This window comes from Giraffa tippelskirchi, chromosome 7 (genome assembly GCF_054371585.1).
Source record: "Giraffa tippelskirchi isolate mGirTip1 chromosome 7, T2T-mGirTip1v1.2.pri, whole genome shotgun sequence".
In the NCBI taxonomy this organism is placed as follows: Eukaryota; Metazoa; Chordata; class Mammalia; order Artiodactyla; family Giraffidae; genus Giraffa; species Giraffa tippelskirchi.
Window position 1 is genome coordinate 18,450,485 of NC_137281.1, and position 18,153 is coordinate 18,468,637.

An 18,153-nucleotide genomic window follows, 5' to 3' on the forward strand; every position below is an offset into this window, starting at 1 on the left:
GGCCTCCCCCTCCGCGTCCCGCCAGGGTCGTCCCACTCCTACTCCCAGGTCCCCACCCCCAGCTTCGAAGGTCCCCCTCGCCTGCAATCCCCGTGCACCGCCACGCTCGCACCTCGACGCTCTGCGCGCAGCCCAGCCCGGGGCCCAGACCCCCGCCCCACCCCCGTCCGCCCGTCGGAGGCCGCGGGCGGGGGGAACACAGGTCGCCCGGCGCGGCCTCATCCACATTCAGGGGACAGCGCGTCGCGGCGGCCGCCAGGAAAGGACAAAGGCTGTTCCGCCGCCGGCCGCCCCATGCCAGACTCTCCCCTCCCGCCGCCCTGGTGGCCCCCAACGCGGCCCCCCTCGTGTCTGCTCCGCCGCCCGGCCGGGCTACGCAGTCCTGACGGCTTCCGGGAGGAAGAGGCGGCGGCAACCTTCCTTGGACCCTGCACACCCGACCGCCGCCTGTGACCCCAGAGGCCAGGGCCCCCTTCTCCGCGTCTCCGGGGCAGTTGAGGTGGCCTCGTCTCCTGGTGCGGGCTGGACAGCGCGGGGCCTTCGCCAGAGACCGGAGTTCTGGTGCACTGAACCCGGATTCTCACCTGTGGCCAGGCTTCTGCGGATAGAACCCGCCAGGCTCAGCGCAGAGCCGGGCTGGGCGGAGAGCGAGGGAAGGTGGGGTTTTGAGCCGAAGCCCTTCCAGGCCCCCCACGAGGCACTGGGTCCCCTCTGGATGGCCGTTGAGGGCTCCAGAGTCTTCACCCCGACCCCGTCCCCCCAGACTTTTGATGGCGTGGGCTTAGGGTCTCCTGGACCCTTCAAGGGGATCCCGGACACAGCCTATACCCCTCGGAGAACTGTAGCTCCTACACCCTGCACCCACCGTCTGGAGGGTTTGGGGCTCAGCTTCCACCCGGAGAATGGGCCCAACCTCCATCCCTCTCCTGGCACTCGCGCTGTAGGGACCCGTGCCAGGATTAAAGGGGTCCAGCAGCGCTGGCGCACAGTGGGTCTCAGCACATAGACGGCTGTGATGTTGGCCAGCTTTCTTCAGTCTCCTTGAGGGCAGGGACAGTCCTGCCTTTGAGCCCTGCTCCCCTACTCCCACCCCAGGAATGGTTGTAACTCAGGCGGCGGGAAGACCCACTTCCTAAGCCTTCTTGGGTCTGGGAAGTCCTTCCTAAGTCTGCCCCAAGTCCTCTCCTTCCTTCCAGGCCCGGGTTGGGAGGGGGAGAGCCACGGGGACGGGGGGGAGAGTTCCCTTTAAGGAAGGTGGGGGAGGGGGCTGCCGGCCGGTCTTCCTTCCGCCCCTCCCTGGCCCCGGCAGCCGGGGCTCAGGGCCCGGGCCCCGCGCCCGCGCATGCGCCCGCCTGTGGGCGCTGTCCCGGCTGCGAGGGCGGCGCGCACCGACAGCCGGACGGACGGACGGACAGGCGGCCGGTCGGACCGACGGGGCAGCGCGGGGAGCGGGGACGCGGCGGGACAGCGACATGGCCGGCCACACGCAGCAGCCGATCGGGCGCGGGAACCCGGGCCCTGCGCCCTCGCCCTCCCCCGGCCGGGGTCCTGGCCCGGGCGCCTCGGAGCGGGTGGCGCTCAAGAAGGAGATCGGGCTGGTGAGCGCCTGTACCATCATCATCGGTGAGCGGAACCGGGGCGGGCGGGTGCCTGGGACGGTGAGGCCTGAGGCGGACAGCGGCTTGGGACAAGGAGCACTCCTCTCCGGGTGCGCCTAGCAGTCCGCGACGGTGGACCATGAATGAAGGATGCCCGCCCGCGGCACATGCGGCGTCTCCCCTCACACTGCAGCCGCAGAGCTTTTTGTTCCCACCTTTGCAAGTGCCCCGAACTTCTGCGCTTGAACGAGGTGCGGGTCCCATCGACCGCTGGAATTCTCCTGCTGTCCTTATTTCTTTACTCTAAACTTCTGCAGGGCAATTACCCTCAGTCTTATCATCTCTAGCATGTGGTCCTGCCTGGAGTGCAGGAGCCTTGCCAAGTGTGGGGACTCTGTAAGCTGGCCTCCTGCTAAGGCCCCCCAGTTATGGGTCTTGTGGGTCAAGCAGAGTTCCTACTGTGTGCAGGGTCCAGGTGCCATACGGTGTGAATGATTTATTCTTCCAAAGCAGGAGGGACTGTGGGTAGCCTGGACAGGTAGAACCAGACCAGAGGGAAAATGGGTTCAAAGTATATAATTAGTGCCAAGTTTGGCAGCTGGACCCTGGAGTAGGGGGCGGGGCAGCAGTGATGCGGCTGAGTTGGGGTGGGCAGACCCCGCCTGCAGAGAGGCTTCCTGGGCTGGCACCCCACTTGCATCCTCTCTGGCCCAGCTTCCCTACCTGAGAATGAGTGCACGCATCCTGCCCCCATATGGGGACTTCTGGGTAGGCAGAGGGCTCAGGGCCCAGTGAAAACAGTGGTGGGATTTTCCTCCTTCTGTCCCAAGTCATGAACACTGACGCCTCAGGAACTGGCTAACCCAGACCTGTGCCTGTGTCCACACAGGGTGCCCCAGACACCGTTGTGGGAGGAGTCTGTTCCATCTCCAGTCTCCCATGAGGCAAGGGCTGGAAAGATGAATGGCAAAGACCTTGACTCCCTTTACCGCCTGCCCATTCTTCCCATCCCCAGTCAGTGGAAGCTGCTTATTCATCCTCAGATCCCTGGAGATGGAAAAAGTTGGGCGCTCAGGAGGACAGTCTGGGGTCTTCACTTCCTCCTCCTCCCCCGCTCCCCCAGCACTAGAGCTCCTGGGCCAAGGCTGGAGTCTAGCTCTTGGTCATCCCCCACATTCACACTGAGAATTGCCCCAGGAGACAGCCCCTGTGCAGGTACCTCTCTGTCTCACCCCCTTGCACCTGGAAAGGTATCTTCTAGGAACTGATCCTGATCTGGTCTGGAGCCCTTCTTGACCTCGAGTGCCCCTGCCCGTCTGCTGGGAGGACAGGCTCCTTCCAGGGATTCAGTCAGGGTACTGGCTAGAACTTTGCCCTGGCCCACACCCTCTCCAGGAGATGTGCCCTCAGGAAGAGGAAGCCCACACATCGTGGGTGGGCCAGGGAGTCCAGAGGCTGACCAGCTATAGTGCCCAGAAGGGGCAGAGAGAGACGTGATTCTTCCTGGGCTGCCTCAGCTAAACCCTGCATCCTCGAGCATAGACCTACTCTGCCTTCTCCCCGCATCCCATCCCCACTCCCCCACGTCAGGCAGAGGCTGCTGGCTCATCTTGCCTCCAGAGAGGGTCCTGGTGGTGATGGTGGGAGTGGATGAGGCTAAATCAGCAAGAGTTTTTCCGTGCAGCCCAGGTCTGCCCTCACAGCTTTCCCACCTTTCGTGCCATTTTTTGCTGTTCCAGGGCCACTGTTACCTTGGCCTCAGGCCTTGAAGGCTGAGCTGGGGTTTAGGAGTGACTTAGCCAAGGGTGGCAGACTCAAAAACAGAACACAGATGATCTGACTGCAGCCCAGGACACTCAGAGGTGGTTCTATAACCCTGCTTGGGGAGTTTTGAAGGGTTTCAGCAGGTGGGAGGCTAGACTGGGCAGAAAACAGACAAGGGGAGAATGGACCTGTTCCAGAAGGTGACAGACGAGGCAGGTGTGGGCTGACTCACTGCACTACCATCTCCCACCTGATACCCTGAATGTCCCCCTCTTCACTGTTCCAGGGGCCCCACCTCCCACATCTTATGCCACTTTCCCGCTCTGGGGAGCCTGGTCAGGGTAAAAAATGTCTGCAAAGTGTCCTATTTTAGCCTTAAAAGTCTTGAGAACTTCATAGCCTTCTTCATAATCTTTCTTGTTTGTTAGCAGCTACTCTTCTTACCTCCAAAACTTCCAAATAAACCCTCCCAGAAGAACCTGTAATTCTCTCCCCTTGCAGCCCCTGCCTCAGGCTGAGTAGGGCTTTGGGCTGGAAAAAGACTCCACCTAAAACGTGCTTAGGACCGCTGAGGCAAGCACAGCTGGAGGGAAATGAGCCAGCCTGGAGGAAAAAGAGCCCTCTGGGGCCGGAGCTATGCAAGACATCACTACATCCATCTATTCAGAAAAACATGCCTGGCTACATTATGAAAACACAGTATCCCTTTATCTCACGTGATTGCCCACCTTGCAAGATGGGAATTTTCATACCCACTTTATAGATATAGAAACTGAGGTTGAAAGTTAAATGATGCTGCTGCAAGGAGTAGACTTGATATTTGGAAACAGAATTGGACTCCTCTCCCAGTCCAGCTTGCTTCTTCACACTGCTCTGGTGCAAGGCAAAATCAGAGCCAGATTCAGAACCCATGAGAGGGGAAGGTTGAGGATTGAGCTGGGAGCTCATCCAAGCAAGATTTACTGAACTCCTCACTCTACTATAAATAGACAAACAGGTGGACAGAGACATCTCCTGTGACTCCTCACCCCCACCCAAGGCTGTGTGTACAGGATCCCTTGTCCTGACTCAGGGACCACAACCAGCTACCTCCCCAATCCATGCCCAAGGAGGGACTGTGCCCAGGTTCAGCAGAGTGAGAATCACCTGGGTCTGCTGACCGGACTCTCCTGGCCTCCACTGCCTCCCTTTGACTCAAATATCCAGCCTATGTTTGTGGATCAGGCTCAAGTGTGTTCTGGGACCCTGAGGTCTCCTTCATGAACCCCATCTCCTTAGGAGCCAGTACCTACACATCCAGCTGTGGCCAGGTCCCTCCATTGTCTCCAGGGCTGGAGATTCTGGGCTGCTCAGGATTGCTCTCTTCAGAACCCTCGCCCACCAGCCTGTCTTTGCTTCACCATAGCCCCAATTTACAGATAAGGGAAGTAGGGACCTGAGGCTGCCACCAGCCCAGGGTCAGATGCCTTTGGTGTGCTCTGGAACACTCTTGGGGGCTGAGGCAGCTCCAGCCACAAGGGTGGGGCTGGCCAACCCTGCTTACGCTCATGCATCTATTCAATTCAGTTAGGTACCAAACAGCGCAGGGCCCTGTTCTAGGTGCTGGAGACACCACAGGGAACAAGACAGACAAATCCCTGTCCTCCTAGAGCTGACGTTCCAGCATGAGAAGTCGAAGAGCAAATGATAAACCAGCTGAATGTTTAGCTGACGGGGTCATGATTAAGTGCTAAGGTGAGAGGATGATAGAGAGAGGTTTGTAGGTAGGAGATGAGTCAGGCGTGAGATGGGGTCCAATCTGTGTGGGTCTTGCGGCCACAGTAAGGACCTTGCCTCTTTCTCGTTGTCAAATGGAAGCCCGAGAAGGGCTTTGAGCAAAAGAGGGATGGCGTGAGGTGGAGTAGGATGGAATGGAACAGGATGGCATGGCATAACATGGCCTGGGGCTTACTGTGGGGGAGAGGCTGTGGGCAACAGGGGCCGAAGTTGGAAACCCAGTCAGGAGTCACCCGGGTAAGAGATAATGGTGATGGACAGCAGGGTGATGCTAATGGAGGTACTGAGAGGAAGTTCAGTCCTGGGCATGTCTGGAAGATTGAGCCAAAGGACTTGTGATGAACTGGATGAAAGATGTGGCCAAGTAGAGTCTAGGTGATTGTGAGTTGGGGCCTGAGCAGCTGGGGGCCTGGTTTGCCATTCATTGATCTGGAAAGACTGTAAGATGAGCAGGTCCAGGGAAGAGAGTTCTGTCCTTCTGCTCATCACTCTCTCAAAAGGAAAGTGGGTCAGTCGGGTGGTACACACTGGCCGATTGGCAATTTCAGGCATATCTTGGAAATGTCCCCGCTCACCTCCCTGGAGTTCTGCCACGACTTCAGCGGGCACTTGTGTCCCCCAGAGGGGTGCCTGACACATGCTCACCAGCAGGACACTGGGAGGCAGAGGCTTCACTCAGAGCAATAGCAAGGCCCCCAAAGCAGGGCTCTGGCTGCTGACCCCAGGGTGTTGAGGTCCCAAGGGGCTCAGGTCTCCATGGGCCAGCTTGGGTGGCTGGGTGTCTCCAAAGTAGATGGTAATAGGGACCACCTGTAAACACTTCCCAGGACCTCTGAGGTAGCAGACGGGATGAGTACAGACCCACATCACTCCCTCATCTCCCCATCTTACAGATAAGAAGGTTCAGAGAGTGAAGCACCTTGTCCACAGCCCCCCACCGTGAGGGATCTAGGGTTTGAATTCAGACTTAGGGGTTCTCAACTAGTCATTGGCCCTGCCCACAGTCCCAGGACACTTGGGACTTACCAGCGGGAATTTTGAGTTCTTCCCTGGAGATCTCACGGGTCACATCCTAATGGGGAGGTGCTGGAATTCATTGCCCAGTGCAAGGGAAGGAGGCCTGGCCCATGTCCAGTCCTTGACAGGGCCCAGGAGCCCCGGAACTGCTCTCTGTTGGGCCAGCAGGCCAGTGTGGCAGGAGGAAGCCCCATCATAGCCATGCTCACTGAAAAGGAAGGCATGTGTAAGAGGACCTAGGCCCTAGGGGTTCCCCGTCCTTTTAGGGGGCTCAAACTCCTCATCTCAGCAGGTCATGGCATAGTTCCTGCCTTCTGGGAATGCAGGGTCCACCCGGGATGGCAAATAAAGTAATCACTTCCTGGCCATCCTCCAGGTACCATGGGAGAGGAGGAGGGGCCATATTATAGAGATCATGGTGGGAGATCAGGGAGGGCTTCCTGGAGGTGGCATTGCTTCTTGGAGGCCAGTGAGATGGGAAGAGACCTGCCACAGGGGAGGACAGAGGGCCCTGAGCAGACCGTGTTTCCTCTGGCAGCTGTGCAGGACACATCCATCCTGCCCAGCAGTACCTCTGCCAAAGTCAGGGTTGCCCCAGCCCTCTGCTGCCCCCCAAGCCCCATGGCCCTTCCTGGCAGAAGGGGAAACTGAGGCTTAAAGGGGGCAGCACAGGCCTAAGGTCACACAGCTGACTCCTGTTCCGGGGATGGGGTGGGGGGTGACAGAACCGCCCCAAACCCTCCCCGAATCAGACGCTGCACACCCCCCACACACACACCCAGGGCATCCAGCCCCTTCCACCGGCACGACCTTCGCTGTCTACCCCGGCGACCTCCATAGTCGGCCACTGCCTCCCAGAAATAGGTCAGCACGCACTGCGGCAGCCAGGGGAACAATGGCCCTTTCTTCATTCCTCCACGGAGCCGGGTAAGCCCCATCAGGCCAAACATCTTAATGTGATAAAAACCACCCAGCTCGGGCTGAGGGAAGAGAGCCGAGAGGAGACTGGAGGGGGGCCCCCTGTTGGGGGAACTCATCCTCACCACCCTCCTGGGAGCTCTGGCCCCGCCGAGGACCAGTGGGGACCACAGAGCAACCGTCCCATTGGGTGGATGGGAACATGGAGGCCTTGGAACACACATTCCTCCAGCCCACTGTCAGTGAGACACCTGACCAGCTGCTCAGCAGTATCTCCCAGCCCATCCCACCTTCCATAGTCCCTGCCCTTCCTCGGCTTCCTCCAGAGCAGTATCCCCCAAAGGTTGGACTTGTCCACTATGCTTAGTCACTCAGTTGTGTCCAACTCTTTGCAACCCCAAGAACCGTATCCTGCCAGGCTCCTCTGTCCATGGGGATTCTCCAGACAAGAATACTGGAGTGGGTTGCCATGCCCTCCTCCAGGGGATCTTCCCAACCCAGGGATCAAACCCAGGTCTTCCGCGTTGCAGGCGGATTCTTTATCATCTGAGCTACCACGGAAGCCCATGAATACTGGAGTGGGTAACCTATCCCTTCTCCAGGGGCTCTTCCCAACCAAGGAATCAAACCGGGGTCTCCTGCACTGCAGGCAGATTCTTGACCAGCTGAGCTACCAGGGAAGCCCAGACTTGTTCACTGCTATTCACCAAATCTGGCAGAGCTGATTCTGCAGGGCCTGAACATGGGGGCTGAGAATGGAGGCCTGGACCCACCACCACCAGGAGTGATAGGAAGGCATCCCTTACGGCTCTGTGGTCCCTTCTCCACACCCCTAATCATTCAGTGCTGGAGGTGCCCACCTCAGCAACATCCCTCCTCCTTGCCCTCTGCCCCTCACCAAGCCCACCAGCCTTTTTGCTCCTTGAAGAGCCCCATCCAGCCCACATGGTACCAAGAGCAGCCAGTGGACCTCGATGGGGTTTTCTGCCACCTTCCAGAGCAGACCCAAGGCAGAGGCTGGAGGATGTCCAGGCCTGGAGGAAGAGGCCCCCAAAGACCTCAGAGACACCTGCTGGCACAGGTGTCCCTTTGAGCCATGTGGGGAGACGTCCTGCACTGTAGCCTGAGGCCACGTGTCTAAAACAATAGCAATCTACCCCCGGCCCATCCTCCAGTTCCCAGCATCCAAGTCTCCAACCAGTAGGCAACAACTAGTGATATGTCCGTTTCAGATCCCAGCCTTGGGAGACAAGGTGCCAGGTGTGGCTTCCCCAAGCGCTACCCTGGTGAGGCTCTGTCAGGCTGAAGTGTGCAGGGTGGTGGGGGGTCCCCACAGGGGGATGGGGGGTGGGAGCGCACGTGGCTCAGGGCCCTGGATGCACCCAGCTCCTTCCAAGGCCACCCAACCCCCACTGGCTTCCAACTTCCCTGGCTTTTGGCAAATCCCGCTCCACCAGGTCCTGAGAACAGAGGCTGTACTACGGGACAGAGGAAACTCAAAGACCCTTTAGAAACCCGAGAGCCCGCCGAGACCCCAGGCCCCATGGTGGATGAAGGAGGTGGCCCTTCTCCCCCTGGAAGCAAGCAGAGAACACAGCCTACCTGGGGGGAGGCTGGGAGACAGGAATTCTTTCCTCCTTATCTGGATGTATTTAGGGCTCCTGGGATGTGACTGGAAAGCCAAGCAGGGCATCATGGCCGTCCAGACTGGAAATCTGTGTCGACCGGTTGGGGGTGGGGTAGGACTGTGGACAGAAAGTCCATGCAGGTGGGCAGCCCCAGCTGTGTCCTCCTCCAGACACGCCTGTGGGCCCTGCAGGTGGAGCTGGCAGGCTCTGCTCGCATGGTCATGCGTTCCCCACCTGGGCCCCGGCAGATGGGGCCATTTGTGGAGAGGCTGAAGCCCAGGTCCCAGCAGTGTGACTTTTTTCTTCATGTGGCCTGTGGGTGTGTACATGCTTGTGTGCTCAGTCGTGTTCGACTCTTTGCAACCCCTTGGACTGTAGCCCGCCAGGCTCCTCTGTCCATGGGATTTCCCAGGCAAGAATACTGGAGTGGGTTGCCATTTCCATCTCCAGGGGATCTTCCTGACCCAGGGATCGAACCTGTGTCTCCTGCATTGGTGGGCGGGTTCTTTACCAGCTGAGCCACCAGGGAAGCCCATGCCCTGTGGGTTCTGGGGTTATCTCCTCTTGGGCAGGCCCTAGTGTGGATCACCAGTGATGTGACTGGATTCATTGGCACAGATGATGAGGCCCAGGTCACCCAGAACATTATCCTCTTTGCCCTAACTGCCAGGGAGCTCAGGGTTAAGTGGGTGCTCAGCATTTTGCTCATCCTGGGAGCCTGCTCTGCAGCCCGCAGCTTGACTCTCTGAGGGTCTCCCATTGTTCTGCTCCCAGACCTCACAAGTCAACAGAGAGTCCCACCCTGACCTGCACCCATCCTTCCAAGACTCAAGAGTCGGCCCAGGGGCAGGCCAGGCTTTCTGTGACCCATGACCTGCCAGATTCCACTGGCACCCAAACCTAGAAAGCCAGCCATCCCCTCTGCTCCTGCCCAGAGTGCCCTTCTGGGAGGGCCGAGTGGAGATGGCTGCCCCCACTTCACAGATGAGAACATTGGTTCCTCACAACGGGGCACAGGTGCCATTTTGGACCTCAGGCCATTCACTCATCCTGTAGTTTGCGTAACAGACGTGTATTGACCACCTACTATGTGCTGGAGGCCTCAGGTGAGGTTTCAGACAGTACACACAGAATCACCCAAAGATGCAAAGAACATCTGGATGCAGCTGTGAATGAGCTGGGTCTTCCCATACATTACTTTACTTAATCCTCACAACAGCCCTGTTGTGCAGGCCCAACTCGAGAGGTGACCTGAGCTAGGAGAGATCCGTGGCTTTCTGAGCCCCCGCCAGAATTTCCCACTGTGGTCCTGGGATTTGAGCAGTAAGTCCTGTTTGCACCCAGTGGGCTGTTCCCAAGGGAGAGGCATCTGTGCCCAGACCCCAGGCTGAGCCAACAGAGTCTTGCCAGCCTGCCATCGTTCACCCCATCCCTGAAAATGCACCAGGTCCTCTCCCTCACCCCACTGCCCTTTGCCCAGAAGCTGAACCATTTTAAGAACACCAGGAAACCAGATCTCTTCTGAGTCTATGTCCACAACCTGGATCCTAGGTCAGGGAGGAGCCCAGCAGGCAAAGGGCTCTCTGACAGGGAAGGAGGAGATGGAAGATAAAGAGAGTATGGAGCAGGGTCTGGGGCTGTGAAGTGGGAGGAGGAGCCTTACCAGGTGGTCAAGGAGGGCTTCCTGGAGGAGGTGCCAGTCCCCAAGTCATGGTGAGTTTGGATTTTGGCCAATAAGAAAGTGGCAACAGTATCATGGTCAAGGTCTTGCTTTAAGTGACTGGCTCTGTCAATAGGCTGGGAGGAAGGAGGTGGCTGGAGGCTGACAAGACTGGAGGCCTTGGCCAGGGTTGAGGGGCTGGGCTTGGTCCCTGTGGGGAGGTACCGGAATAGCCACCTTGTGGGAGTAAGTGAGGGGCAGAGGAAGTCAGAACAGGACTCATCTCTGGCAGGGAGACTGTCTGGACAGACAAAGGTGTCACTCCCCATGCCAGGGGCTTGGGAGGGAAAATGAGGTGGCCAGAGTGGGGCTTGCAGGGTTTGAGGGGCCCGTGGCATCCACATGCCTCCAGGCCCACCTCCAGGGAGCAGCCCAAGCTCCCCTCCTCACTGCAGCATCTGGAGCTGCACAGAGAGGCTGGCCTGCTGGGGGCACCCCAGACCTGATGCCTCCCTACCTCTCCCCGCTACAGGAAACATCATTGGCTCGGGCATCTTCATCTCCCCCAAAGGGGTCCTAGAGCACTCTGGCTCCGTGGGTCTGGCCCTCTTCGTCTGGGTCCTGGGTGGAGGCATCACTGCTCTGGGCTCACTCTGCTACGCAGAGCTGGGAGTGGCCATCCCCAAGTCTGGCGGAGACTACGCTTATGTCACCGAGATCTTTGGGGGCCTGGCTGGGTAAGTGTGGGGCTCCAGCAGCTGGGGGTGGGGACAGCCTCTCCAGAACCGATGGCCGGCTGGGCCCCAGACCCCAGTATCCTCTTCTGCTTCTCACATCCTGGGGAGGTCATTGGGAGTGGGTGGAGGGAAGGAGGGAGGGTTGGGTGGCCTTCTAAGGCCAGGGTGTGTGGGACCAATGCCCACGCCACTCCAGCAGGACACTAGCTGGCCCCTGACCTCTCTGTGCTTCCTTTTAAATAAGCCTCCCTCCCTCCCAAGTGTTTACAGGTGAGAAGGGCCTTACTATGGAAACCTCTAGATGATGTCAGCATCCAGGCAAGCAGTGAGGGGTGTGATATTCCTATTAATGCTCTGCAAGAGCTTTCCTTTAAATAACTTCTAGTGTTCCTTTAGTCACCGTGAATGTTAGCTAAGCACCTGCTGCTTGCTGAGAGCTGGGACGCAGTGATAAAAGGGTCCGTCCCAGTCCTCAAGTTGCTTACAATGCATAAGGGAAACCCCTCAGGTGTGATCAAGACCAGGAGCCTTGCTCTGAAAATGTTAAGAGGTAGCTGCCCAGTAGCCAAGAGAATAGCTGCCCACCACCCAGAGAAGGCTGCCAGAGAAAACACGTTTGCACTGAGGCTTGAAGGGGGAGGTGGGGTTTTCTTGCCCGACCAGTGAGGAAGGCTGGGGCGCACGTACAGAGGGTGGTGGTCTGGGCGACCTCAGGCTGTCTTCTGCAGCCAGAGCGAGGTCGCATCCACAGCAGACGCCAGGGCTTGGCGGGGACTGGGCAACCTGTGGGTGGAGGGGAACGCAAGCTCCGTCTAGCTGAGCCATGCTGAGGTCCAGGAAGATTCCAGAACCATTTAGGACTCTAAATCGGGAGGACATGGTGGCCATGAGGGAGGGGTTTAGCGAGATTCCACTGATGGGGGTTCCTGATTGGGAGGGGGAGATTTCAGGCTGGAGTTTGTCACTTGGTTGGGGTCTTCGGCACACCTGGGAGATGCTCAGTCAGGCCTTGGGTGGGGGATCTGGAGCACAGAGAAGTCTAGGCTGAAGAATTTAAAGTGTGGTTCTGAGCGATGTGGTCAGGGGTCTTTAAGAGGATGGAGTGTGACAGGGTGTGCACAGCCCTCTGGGTGTGTCTGGGGGTGTTCTTCTCTGGGGAAGGGGTCCTCAAAGGGGCCTGGGACCCATGAAAGCAGAAGAATCGTGCTGTGTGGCTGGAATACTTGAGAAGATGGGAGGGGAGGGCCCAAGCCCCACCCCAGGGACACCTAACATCGAGTGAGTGGGTAGGTGGGCAGAGGGAAGCACCCAGTATGAGAAGGGGGCCAGAGTGCTAGGATGTCCCAGAAGTGAAAGGAGTGGGGGATGGGGGTGCTGTGTACAGCAGGGAGTAAGGAAGCAGGGCTGCAGAGCAAAAGCGAGGACCAAGAGGAAGCCACTGAGCTTGGTGCCCCAGAGGCCACTGGTATCCTTGGATAAGGCAGTGCCCACCCTCAAGGTGAGCCAGCATCACCCCCACAGACAGGCACTCCCATGGGTGCAGCCAGAGCCCCCAGGAACAGGTCAGGTCTCACTCCCACGTGGACACCCTGCAGAGGGGAGTTTTGGACGGAAGGGACCTGAAACCTTGTTGCCCAAGCAGGCTGCTTTGTAAGGTCCGGTCCCTCAGGGCTCACAGCTCAGAGTCAGCCATCTGCAGCCACAGGGCTCTGCAGAGGACTACTGCTGGAGCCAGGACTGGAGGTCGAGAGCCCAGCCCAGCTCAGAAACAGCCTGTGACCAAGGACCTGGTGCCCTTAGAAAAGGGGTTGGTTCCCTAGTCTCTCTCCACACCTGCCCAAAGGCAGCCTGTAGCCATGTGTGCTGAACAACCATCTCTGTTGAAACAGTTCATCAGTAGAGCAGAGACCTTGACAAGGTGGGCCCTGCCTCCCTGGACTGAAGCTGGCCTCGGGGCCCGCAGCAGCCTTGGGTACCAGGGCTCAGTGCAGCCCCGCTCCCCACACCTGGGCCCACTTGGCTGGGAGGGTCCCGGGAGGCCCCCCCACTCGGGCCCTGGCTCATTCCAGCTTCCTGCTGCTCTGGAGCGCCGTGCTCATCATGTACCCCACTAGCCTGGCCGTCATCTCCATGACCTTCTCCAACTACGTGCTGCAGCCCGTGTTCCCCAACTGCATCCCGCCGGCCGCTGCCTCCCGCGCACTCTCCATGGCTTGCCTGAGTGAGTGCCCGTCGTGGGGGCGGGCAGGGCCTCTGTCCCCGGGGCCTGCCGCCCTGCAGGGGAGGACTTGAGGATTTGTCTGTTTTGTTATCCTTAAAAAAATTTTTTTTTATTTTCAATGTGGACCATTTCTAAAGTCTTTATTGAATTTGTTGCAATATTGTTTCTGTTTTATGCTTTGGCTTTTGGGCCTGGAGGCTTGTGGGATCACAGCTCCCCACCCAGGGATCGAACCCACACCCCTTGCATTGGAAGGCAGAGTCTTAACCACTGGACAGCCGAGGAAGTCCCCTGTGGGAGGACTTTGGAAGGGGGCATCCCGCCAGCTGCCAGCCCCCCGTGAAGCTGGCCTCAGGGGGTGGGCTTCTGGCACTCTAGCTGCTGCACAGGACACCTCGTCCTGCAGCCGGGGCTGGACTTGGCCGTGGCCTGCCGTGAGGGGCTCGGCCTTGGGTGCCTTCTCACCTACCCGCCCTCCTGGCCTTCCTTCCCAGTGCTCCTGACGTGGGTGAACAGCTTGAGCGTGCGCTGGGCCACGCGCATCCAGGACGTGTTCACCGGCGGGAAGCTGCTGGCCCTCTCGCTCATCATCGGCGTGGGCTTTGTCCAGATCTTCCAAGGTAGGGCCGGGCGTAGGGCTGGGCGCAGGGCCAGGGACATAGCGCTGACCCTTGGCCTCCGGACCCCCCCAGGACACTTCGAGGAGCTGAAGCCCAGCAACGCCTTTGACTTCTGGATGACGCCGTCTGTGGGCCACCTGGCCCTGGCCTTCCTCCAGGGCTCCTTCGCCTTCAGTGGCTGGAACTTCCTCAACTATGTCACAGAGGAGCTGGTGGACCCTCGAAAGTGAGTGGGGCACCGGCCCAGCCCTGGGAAGGGGTGGGAGAGGCGGCCTCCCCGCACAGGCCTGCAGTCACCTATGGCCAGCCAGGCTGATCATCGGCCTGGCTGCACTGCTGATTCCCACCAACAGCTCTGGAAAGACAGCTGGGAGGCCTGTGCTCTAGCCTGACCCTGCTCTGTATGGTTGTGGATAAGTCACGGCCCCTCGCTGGGTCTCAGAAACACTGAGTCTCATTGTCTCCCTGTAAATGGATCCAGCTATGTGCTTGGCCAAAAAAACTACACATGTGTACACAACATGGTCCCTAGAAAAGAAACCAATGGCTCTGTCTGATGCTCGGCCGGGACCTTGACAGTGAACAGTTTCAGCTGGGGCTGGGGGGAGGTGGTGCTGATGGGAGTCCCAGGGGACCCTGGCCTGTGGACTGAGCTCTAAGGACACTCTGAGGATCTTCAAAGCTGATTTTGGCTGTATGCAACGTTCTTTTCATGTGCAGACATTAGATCTGCTCCCTCCCTCCCCCAGGGTATTAGTGGCTCCTCCTCCCACCAAGCTGTGCCAAGGCTGGGCTGCAGAGTGGTGGGGAGACAGACAGACAGCAGGGCTGCCCTCTCCCCTGCCCCAGGGCCCCCCTGGGAGATGGGCTCAAAGCTTCTCCTGTTATGGGGTCTCCTGCCCCGTACCACCCTGAGGCCCCACCCCCAGCCCCCCAAGGACCAATGCTGACATGCTCCACCACTGTCCCCAGGAACCTACCTCGTGCCATCTTCATCTCCATCCCCCTGGTGACCTTCGTGTACACCTTCACCAATGTCGCCTACTTCACTGCCATGTCCCCCCAGGAGCTGCTGGCCTCGAATGCCGTGGCCGTGGTGAGTGGGGGTCCCCCGCCTGGTCCCCGGCTCCTGCCCGGCCCCCGCCCTGCCTCACACTCTGCTTCTCTTCTGTGCCCACCCAGACCTTCGGGGAGAAGCTGCTGGGCTACTTTTCTTGGGTCATGCCCGTCTCGGTGGCACTTTCCACTTTTGGAGGGATCAATGGCTACCTGTTCACCTCCTCCAGGTGACCGGGCTGGAGGGAGGGTGGTCAGGGTGAGGCCAGGCAGCCGCCCTGGTGCACGGAAGCAGTACTGGGGGCCAGAGGAAGGGAAATCCCGTCTGGTGGAGCCCACCTGAAGGTGGGACAAGGAACTCCCGGGTAACAGAGATCTGATCCCGCTTCTGAGGAACAGGAAGCAGGAGGGAGGCAGGCTGGATGAGGGGAAAAGCTGCCTGGTGGGGCTGCTGGAGCTGGCGGTCAGAGGTGACAGCTCAAGAGGGCCATCAGGTCCAGAGCTGAGGTCGGGATCTGGCCGGCGGGGAAGCCCCGGGCCAGGCTCACGGCCCCCACCCGTCTGTCCCCACCCCCCAGACTGTGCTTCTCTGGAGCCCGAGAGGGGCACCTGCCCAGCCTGCTAGCCATGATCCACGTCAGACGCTGCACCCCTATTCCCGCTCTCCTCGTCTGTGTGAGTTGGGGGACCAGTCTGGCAGGGCGGGGAGCCAGGGCCACGCAGCAGCCTGGGTGGTGGCAGGGGGTGAGCCTTGCCCTGTGGGAGGGGAGGGCTGGGCTCACTGACGTCCTGGCCCGAGCTGGCCTGCCCAGGGTCCCTCCTGGGCTGACAGGAGGCGGGTGGGAGCCAGCCCTCAGCCCGGTCCTCTCCCAGTGCGGGGCCACGGCGGTCATCATGCTCGTGGGAGACACGTACACGCTCATCAACTACGTGTCCTTCATCAACTACCTCTGCTACGGTGTCACCATCCTGGGTCTGCTCGTGCTGCGCTGGAGGCGGCCGGCGCTCCACAGGCCCATCAAGGTGAGGCCGGGGAAGGACTGGCTGGCTCACGTGCTGGAAGTAGTCAGGGCCACCCCTTCACCCATTTGGGCACCAGGGGCAGCGATGGCAGCAATGGGGAGGCCAGCCTTTGCCATGTGCCCGGCCCTGCCTGGGGCCCTGTGCGCACTGGCATATTCAGTCCTTAAGCAGCCCTGTGAGGTGGGTGCTGTGAATACTCCCACTTCACAGACAGGAAAATAAGGCTAAGACACAGTCACAGAGGATTCCATGAGCCCACACAAAACAGAAGCCCCAAAAGCGAGCTAAAAGAAAAGTACTCCCATTTGCATATCAATCCTTGAGCTGGAGAAGTAAGTGCTCAGTGCCTGAAATGTGGAACACTGAAAATCATTCATCTCCAGCCAAGTGCGAGTGGTCAGTCCACATGCAGTCGCTGTGGGGAGCTCAGAACCGCTGAAGTTGACAAACCCTCAACAGTTGGGTCAGCTGGGCCCCTCAGCTCCCAGGAAATGGCCCGAGACCCCCAGGGTTGGGGGATGGGCAGGAGAGCTGAGGGGAGGTCCTGCACTGCCGCTTGCTGTCCCTCAGGTGAACTTCCTTGTCCCCGTGGCATACTTGGTCTTCTGGGCATTCCTGCTGGTCTTCAGCTTCATCTCGGAGCCCATGGTGTGTGGGGTAGGCGTTATCATCATCTTCACGGGGGTGCCCATCTTCTTCCTGGGAGCATTCTGGAGAAGCAAACCAAAGTGTGTGCACAGACTCACAGGTGAGCTGGGCACCTTCCCAAAGGGGCGGGTCCTGGAGATAGGACCTTCTTTAGGGTTTGCCCTAGAGCGGGGATCTCCCAGCAGCCGAGGTGGCCACACAGGGCCCAGCCACCACCAGACATCTGCCCACGGCATGGCTCAAATGTCCAGGTCCCACGTGCAGAGAGCAGCTCCCTGAGGACCCCTGTCCCACGGGGTCAGACCCCAGCGTCCATGTTTTGGTCTGTCTGTCTGTCCTCAGAGTCAGTGACACGCTGGGGCCAGGAGCTGTGTTTCGTGGTCTACCCCCAAGGCTCCCCAGAGGAGGAGGAAAATGGCCCCTGCCAGCCCTCCCCACTGCCTGCCACAGACAAGCCCTTGAAGACACAATGAGACATTTGTGGAGCCTGAAGCAGCTGTTTCTGTTTACATGTTGTTTATTGAGGAGGTGTTTTTGCAAAAAAAAAAAAAAATTTTTTTTTCCTGGGGAAAAATAAAAAGAGCTCTGACTCTTAGAAGGGCTTGGTAAGGAAGCCCTGAAGATGTGGACTGGGTCCCCTGTCAGCATTGCCCCACTAGCTTTTCCTGGAAAGATCTGTGAATAAAACAGGGCTGGTGGTGCACCTGTCTCAGGAACTTGTTGGGTCCCCCTGGGTGGGGGGCATGTGTGGAACTGGCTGGAGCAGGTGGCCTGGTTGGCTCGGGAGGAGGCTCTTGACTTTTGGGGGCTCTGCTGCTTCAGCCAGACGTTCCTTCTCTGGGGTTGGCACCTTGGGGTCTGGGGCCAACCCTGCCCTACAGGGACGTGAAGGATTGAGAATTGGCGGGTTGTGCTCCTCTCCACCAGACCCTGCTGGAAGCTCAGCCACCCAGGAGAGCCTGGGGTTCCCTCCAGAACTGCCTTTCTTCCCATAAACCCCTGTGGAATGAGTGTCAGGACTCAATAGCCTGGACTGGTTTACAGGTGGGGAAACTGGGGCTTTGAGATGGGATGGCATGGGTTTGGCTGCTGTCAATTGGTGCCTCAGCCTCTGCCCTCCGAGAAAGCATCAGGCACCATCTTCTGGGGGGCCTTGGGGCCTGTAAGAGATCCCGTGAGCTTTCTCTACCCCATGCCCACTTTCTCAGCCCAGCATCAAGCTGACTGGGCCCACACTGACCCCACAGGCATGAAGTTGGGGGCAGAAGCCTCCTGGCCCAGCTTCTCCGGGGCCTGTGCCACTGGAGTGCTCACTGTGGACTAGGTCTGATGTACCCACAGCCACGTCCAGTCCAAAGACAGCTCTGGCGCCCCACAGGGTGAATGGAGGGAGAAGCCACAGGAAACATTCCGGGGAGCCCTGCCCTGACCCTCCTTCTTCTCCAGAAAAGGATTCCCATAATGAAGTCGGGGGAGGCAGATGGGGA

General features: G+C 59.1%; 1 protein-coding gene across 7 annotated transcripts; it reads left to right on the top strand.

Annotated features, from left to right (window-relative positions):
* The first annotated feature begins 1,346 nt into the window (after positions 1 to 1,346).
* SLC7A10 (solute carrier family 7 member 10) lies at positions 1,347 to 17,367 on the top strand. 7 transcript variants are annotated; one of them, XM_081510403.1, is made up of 11 exons: positions 1,347 to 1,623; positions 10,894 to 11,098; positions 13,168 to 13,319; positions 13,814 to 13,939; positions 14,012 to 14,165; positions 14,912 to 15,035; positions 15,122 to 15,225; positions 15,574 to 15,670; positions 15,869 to 16,018; positions 16,589 to 16,766; positions 17,009 to 17,367. In XM_081510403.1, exons 1-11 carry the CDS (start codon positions 1,473 to 1,475, stop codon positions 17,137 to 17,139), a joined length of 1,572 nt encoding a protein of 523 aa, XP_081366529.1. In that variant the 5' UTR covers positions 1,347 to 1,472; the 3' UTR covers positions 17,140 to 17,367. The 7 variants fall into 7 exon arrangements, with proteins under 7 accessions (XP_081366529.1, XP_081366528.1, XP_081366531.1 ...); XM_081510402.1 differs by having other exon boundaries at positions 16,648 to 16,766; XM_081510405.1 differs by having other exon boundaries at positions 13,186 to 13,319.
* The last annotated feature ends 786 nt before the right edge of the window (positions 17,368 to 18,153 follow it).

Excerpts from the sequence above, each read along its gene's own strand:
- SLC7A10 (XM_081510402.1), top strand. The coding sequence starts at position 1,473 with ATGGCCGGCCACACGCAGCAGCCGATCGGGCGCGGGAACCCGGGCCCT. Across the intron at positions 13,320-13,813 it reads ACTCTCCATGGCTTGCCTGA|TGCTCCTGACGTGGGTGAAC; the intron begins GTGAGTGCCCGT and ends CTTCCTTCCCAG. Across the intron at positions 16,019-16,647 it reads CGCTCCACAGGCCCATCAAG|CTTCATCTCGGAGCCCATGG; the intron begins GTGAGGCCGGGG and ends GCTGGTCTTCAG.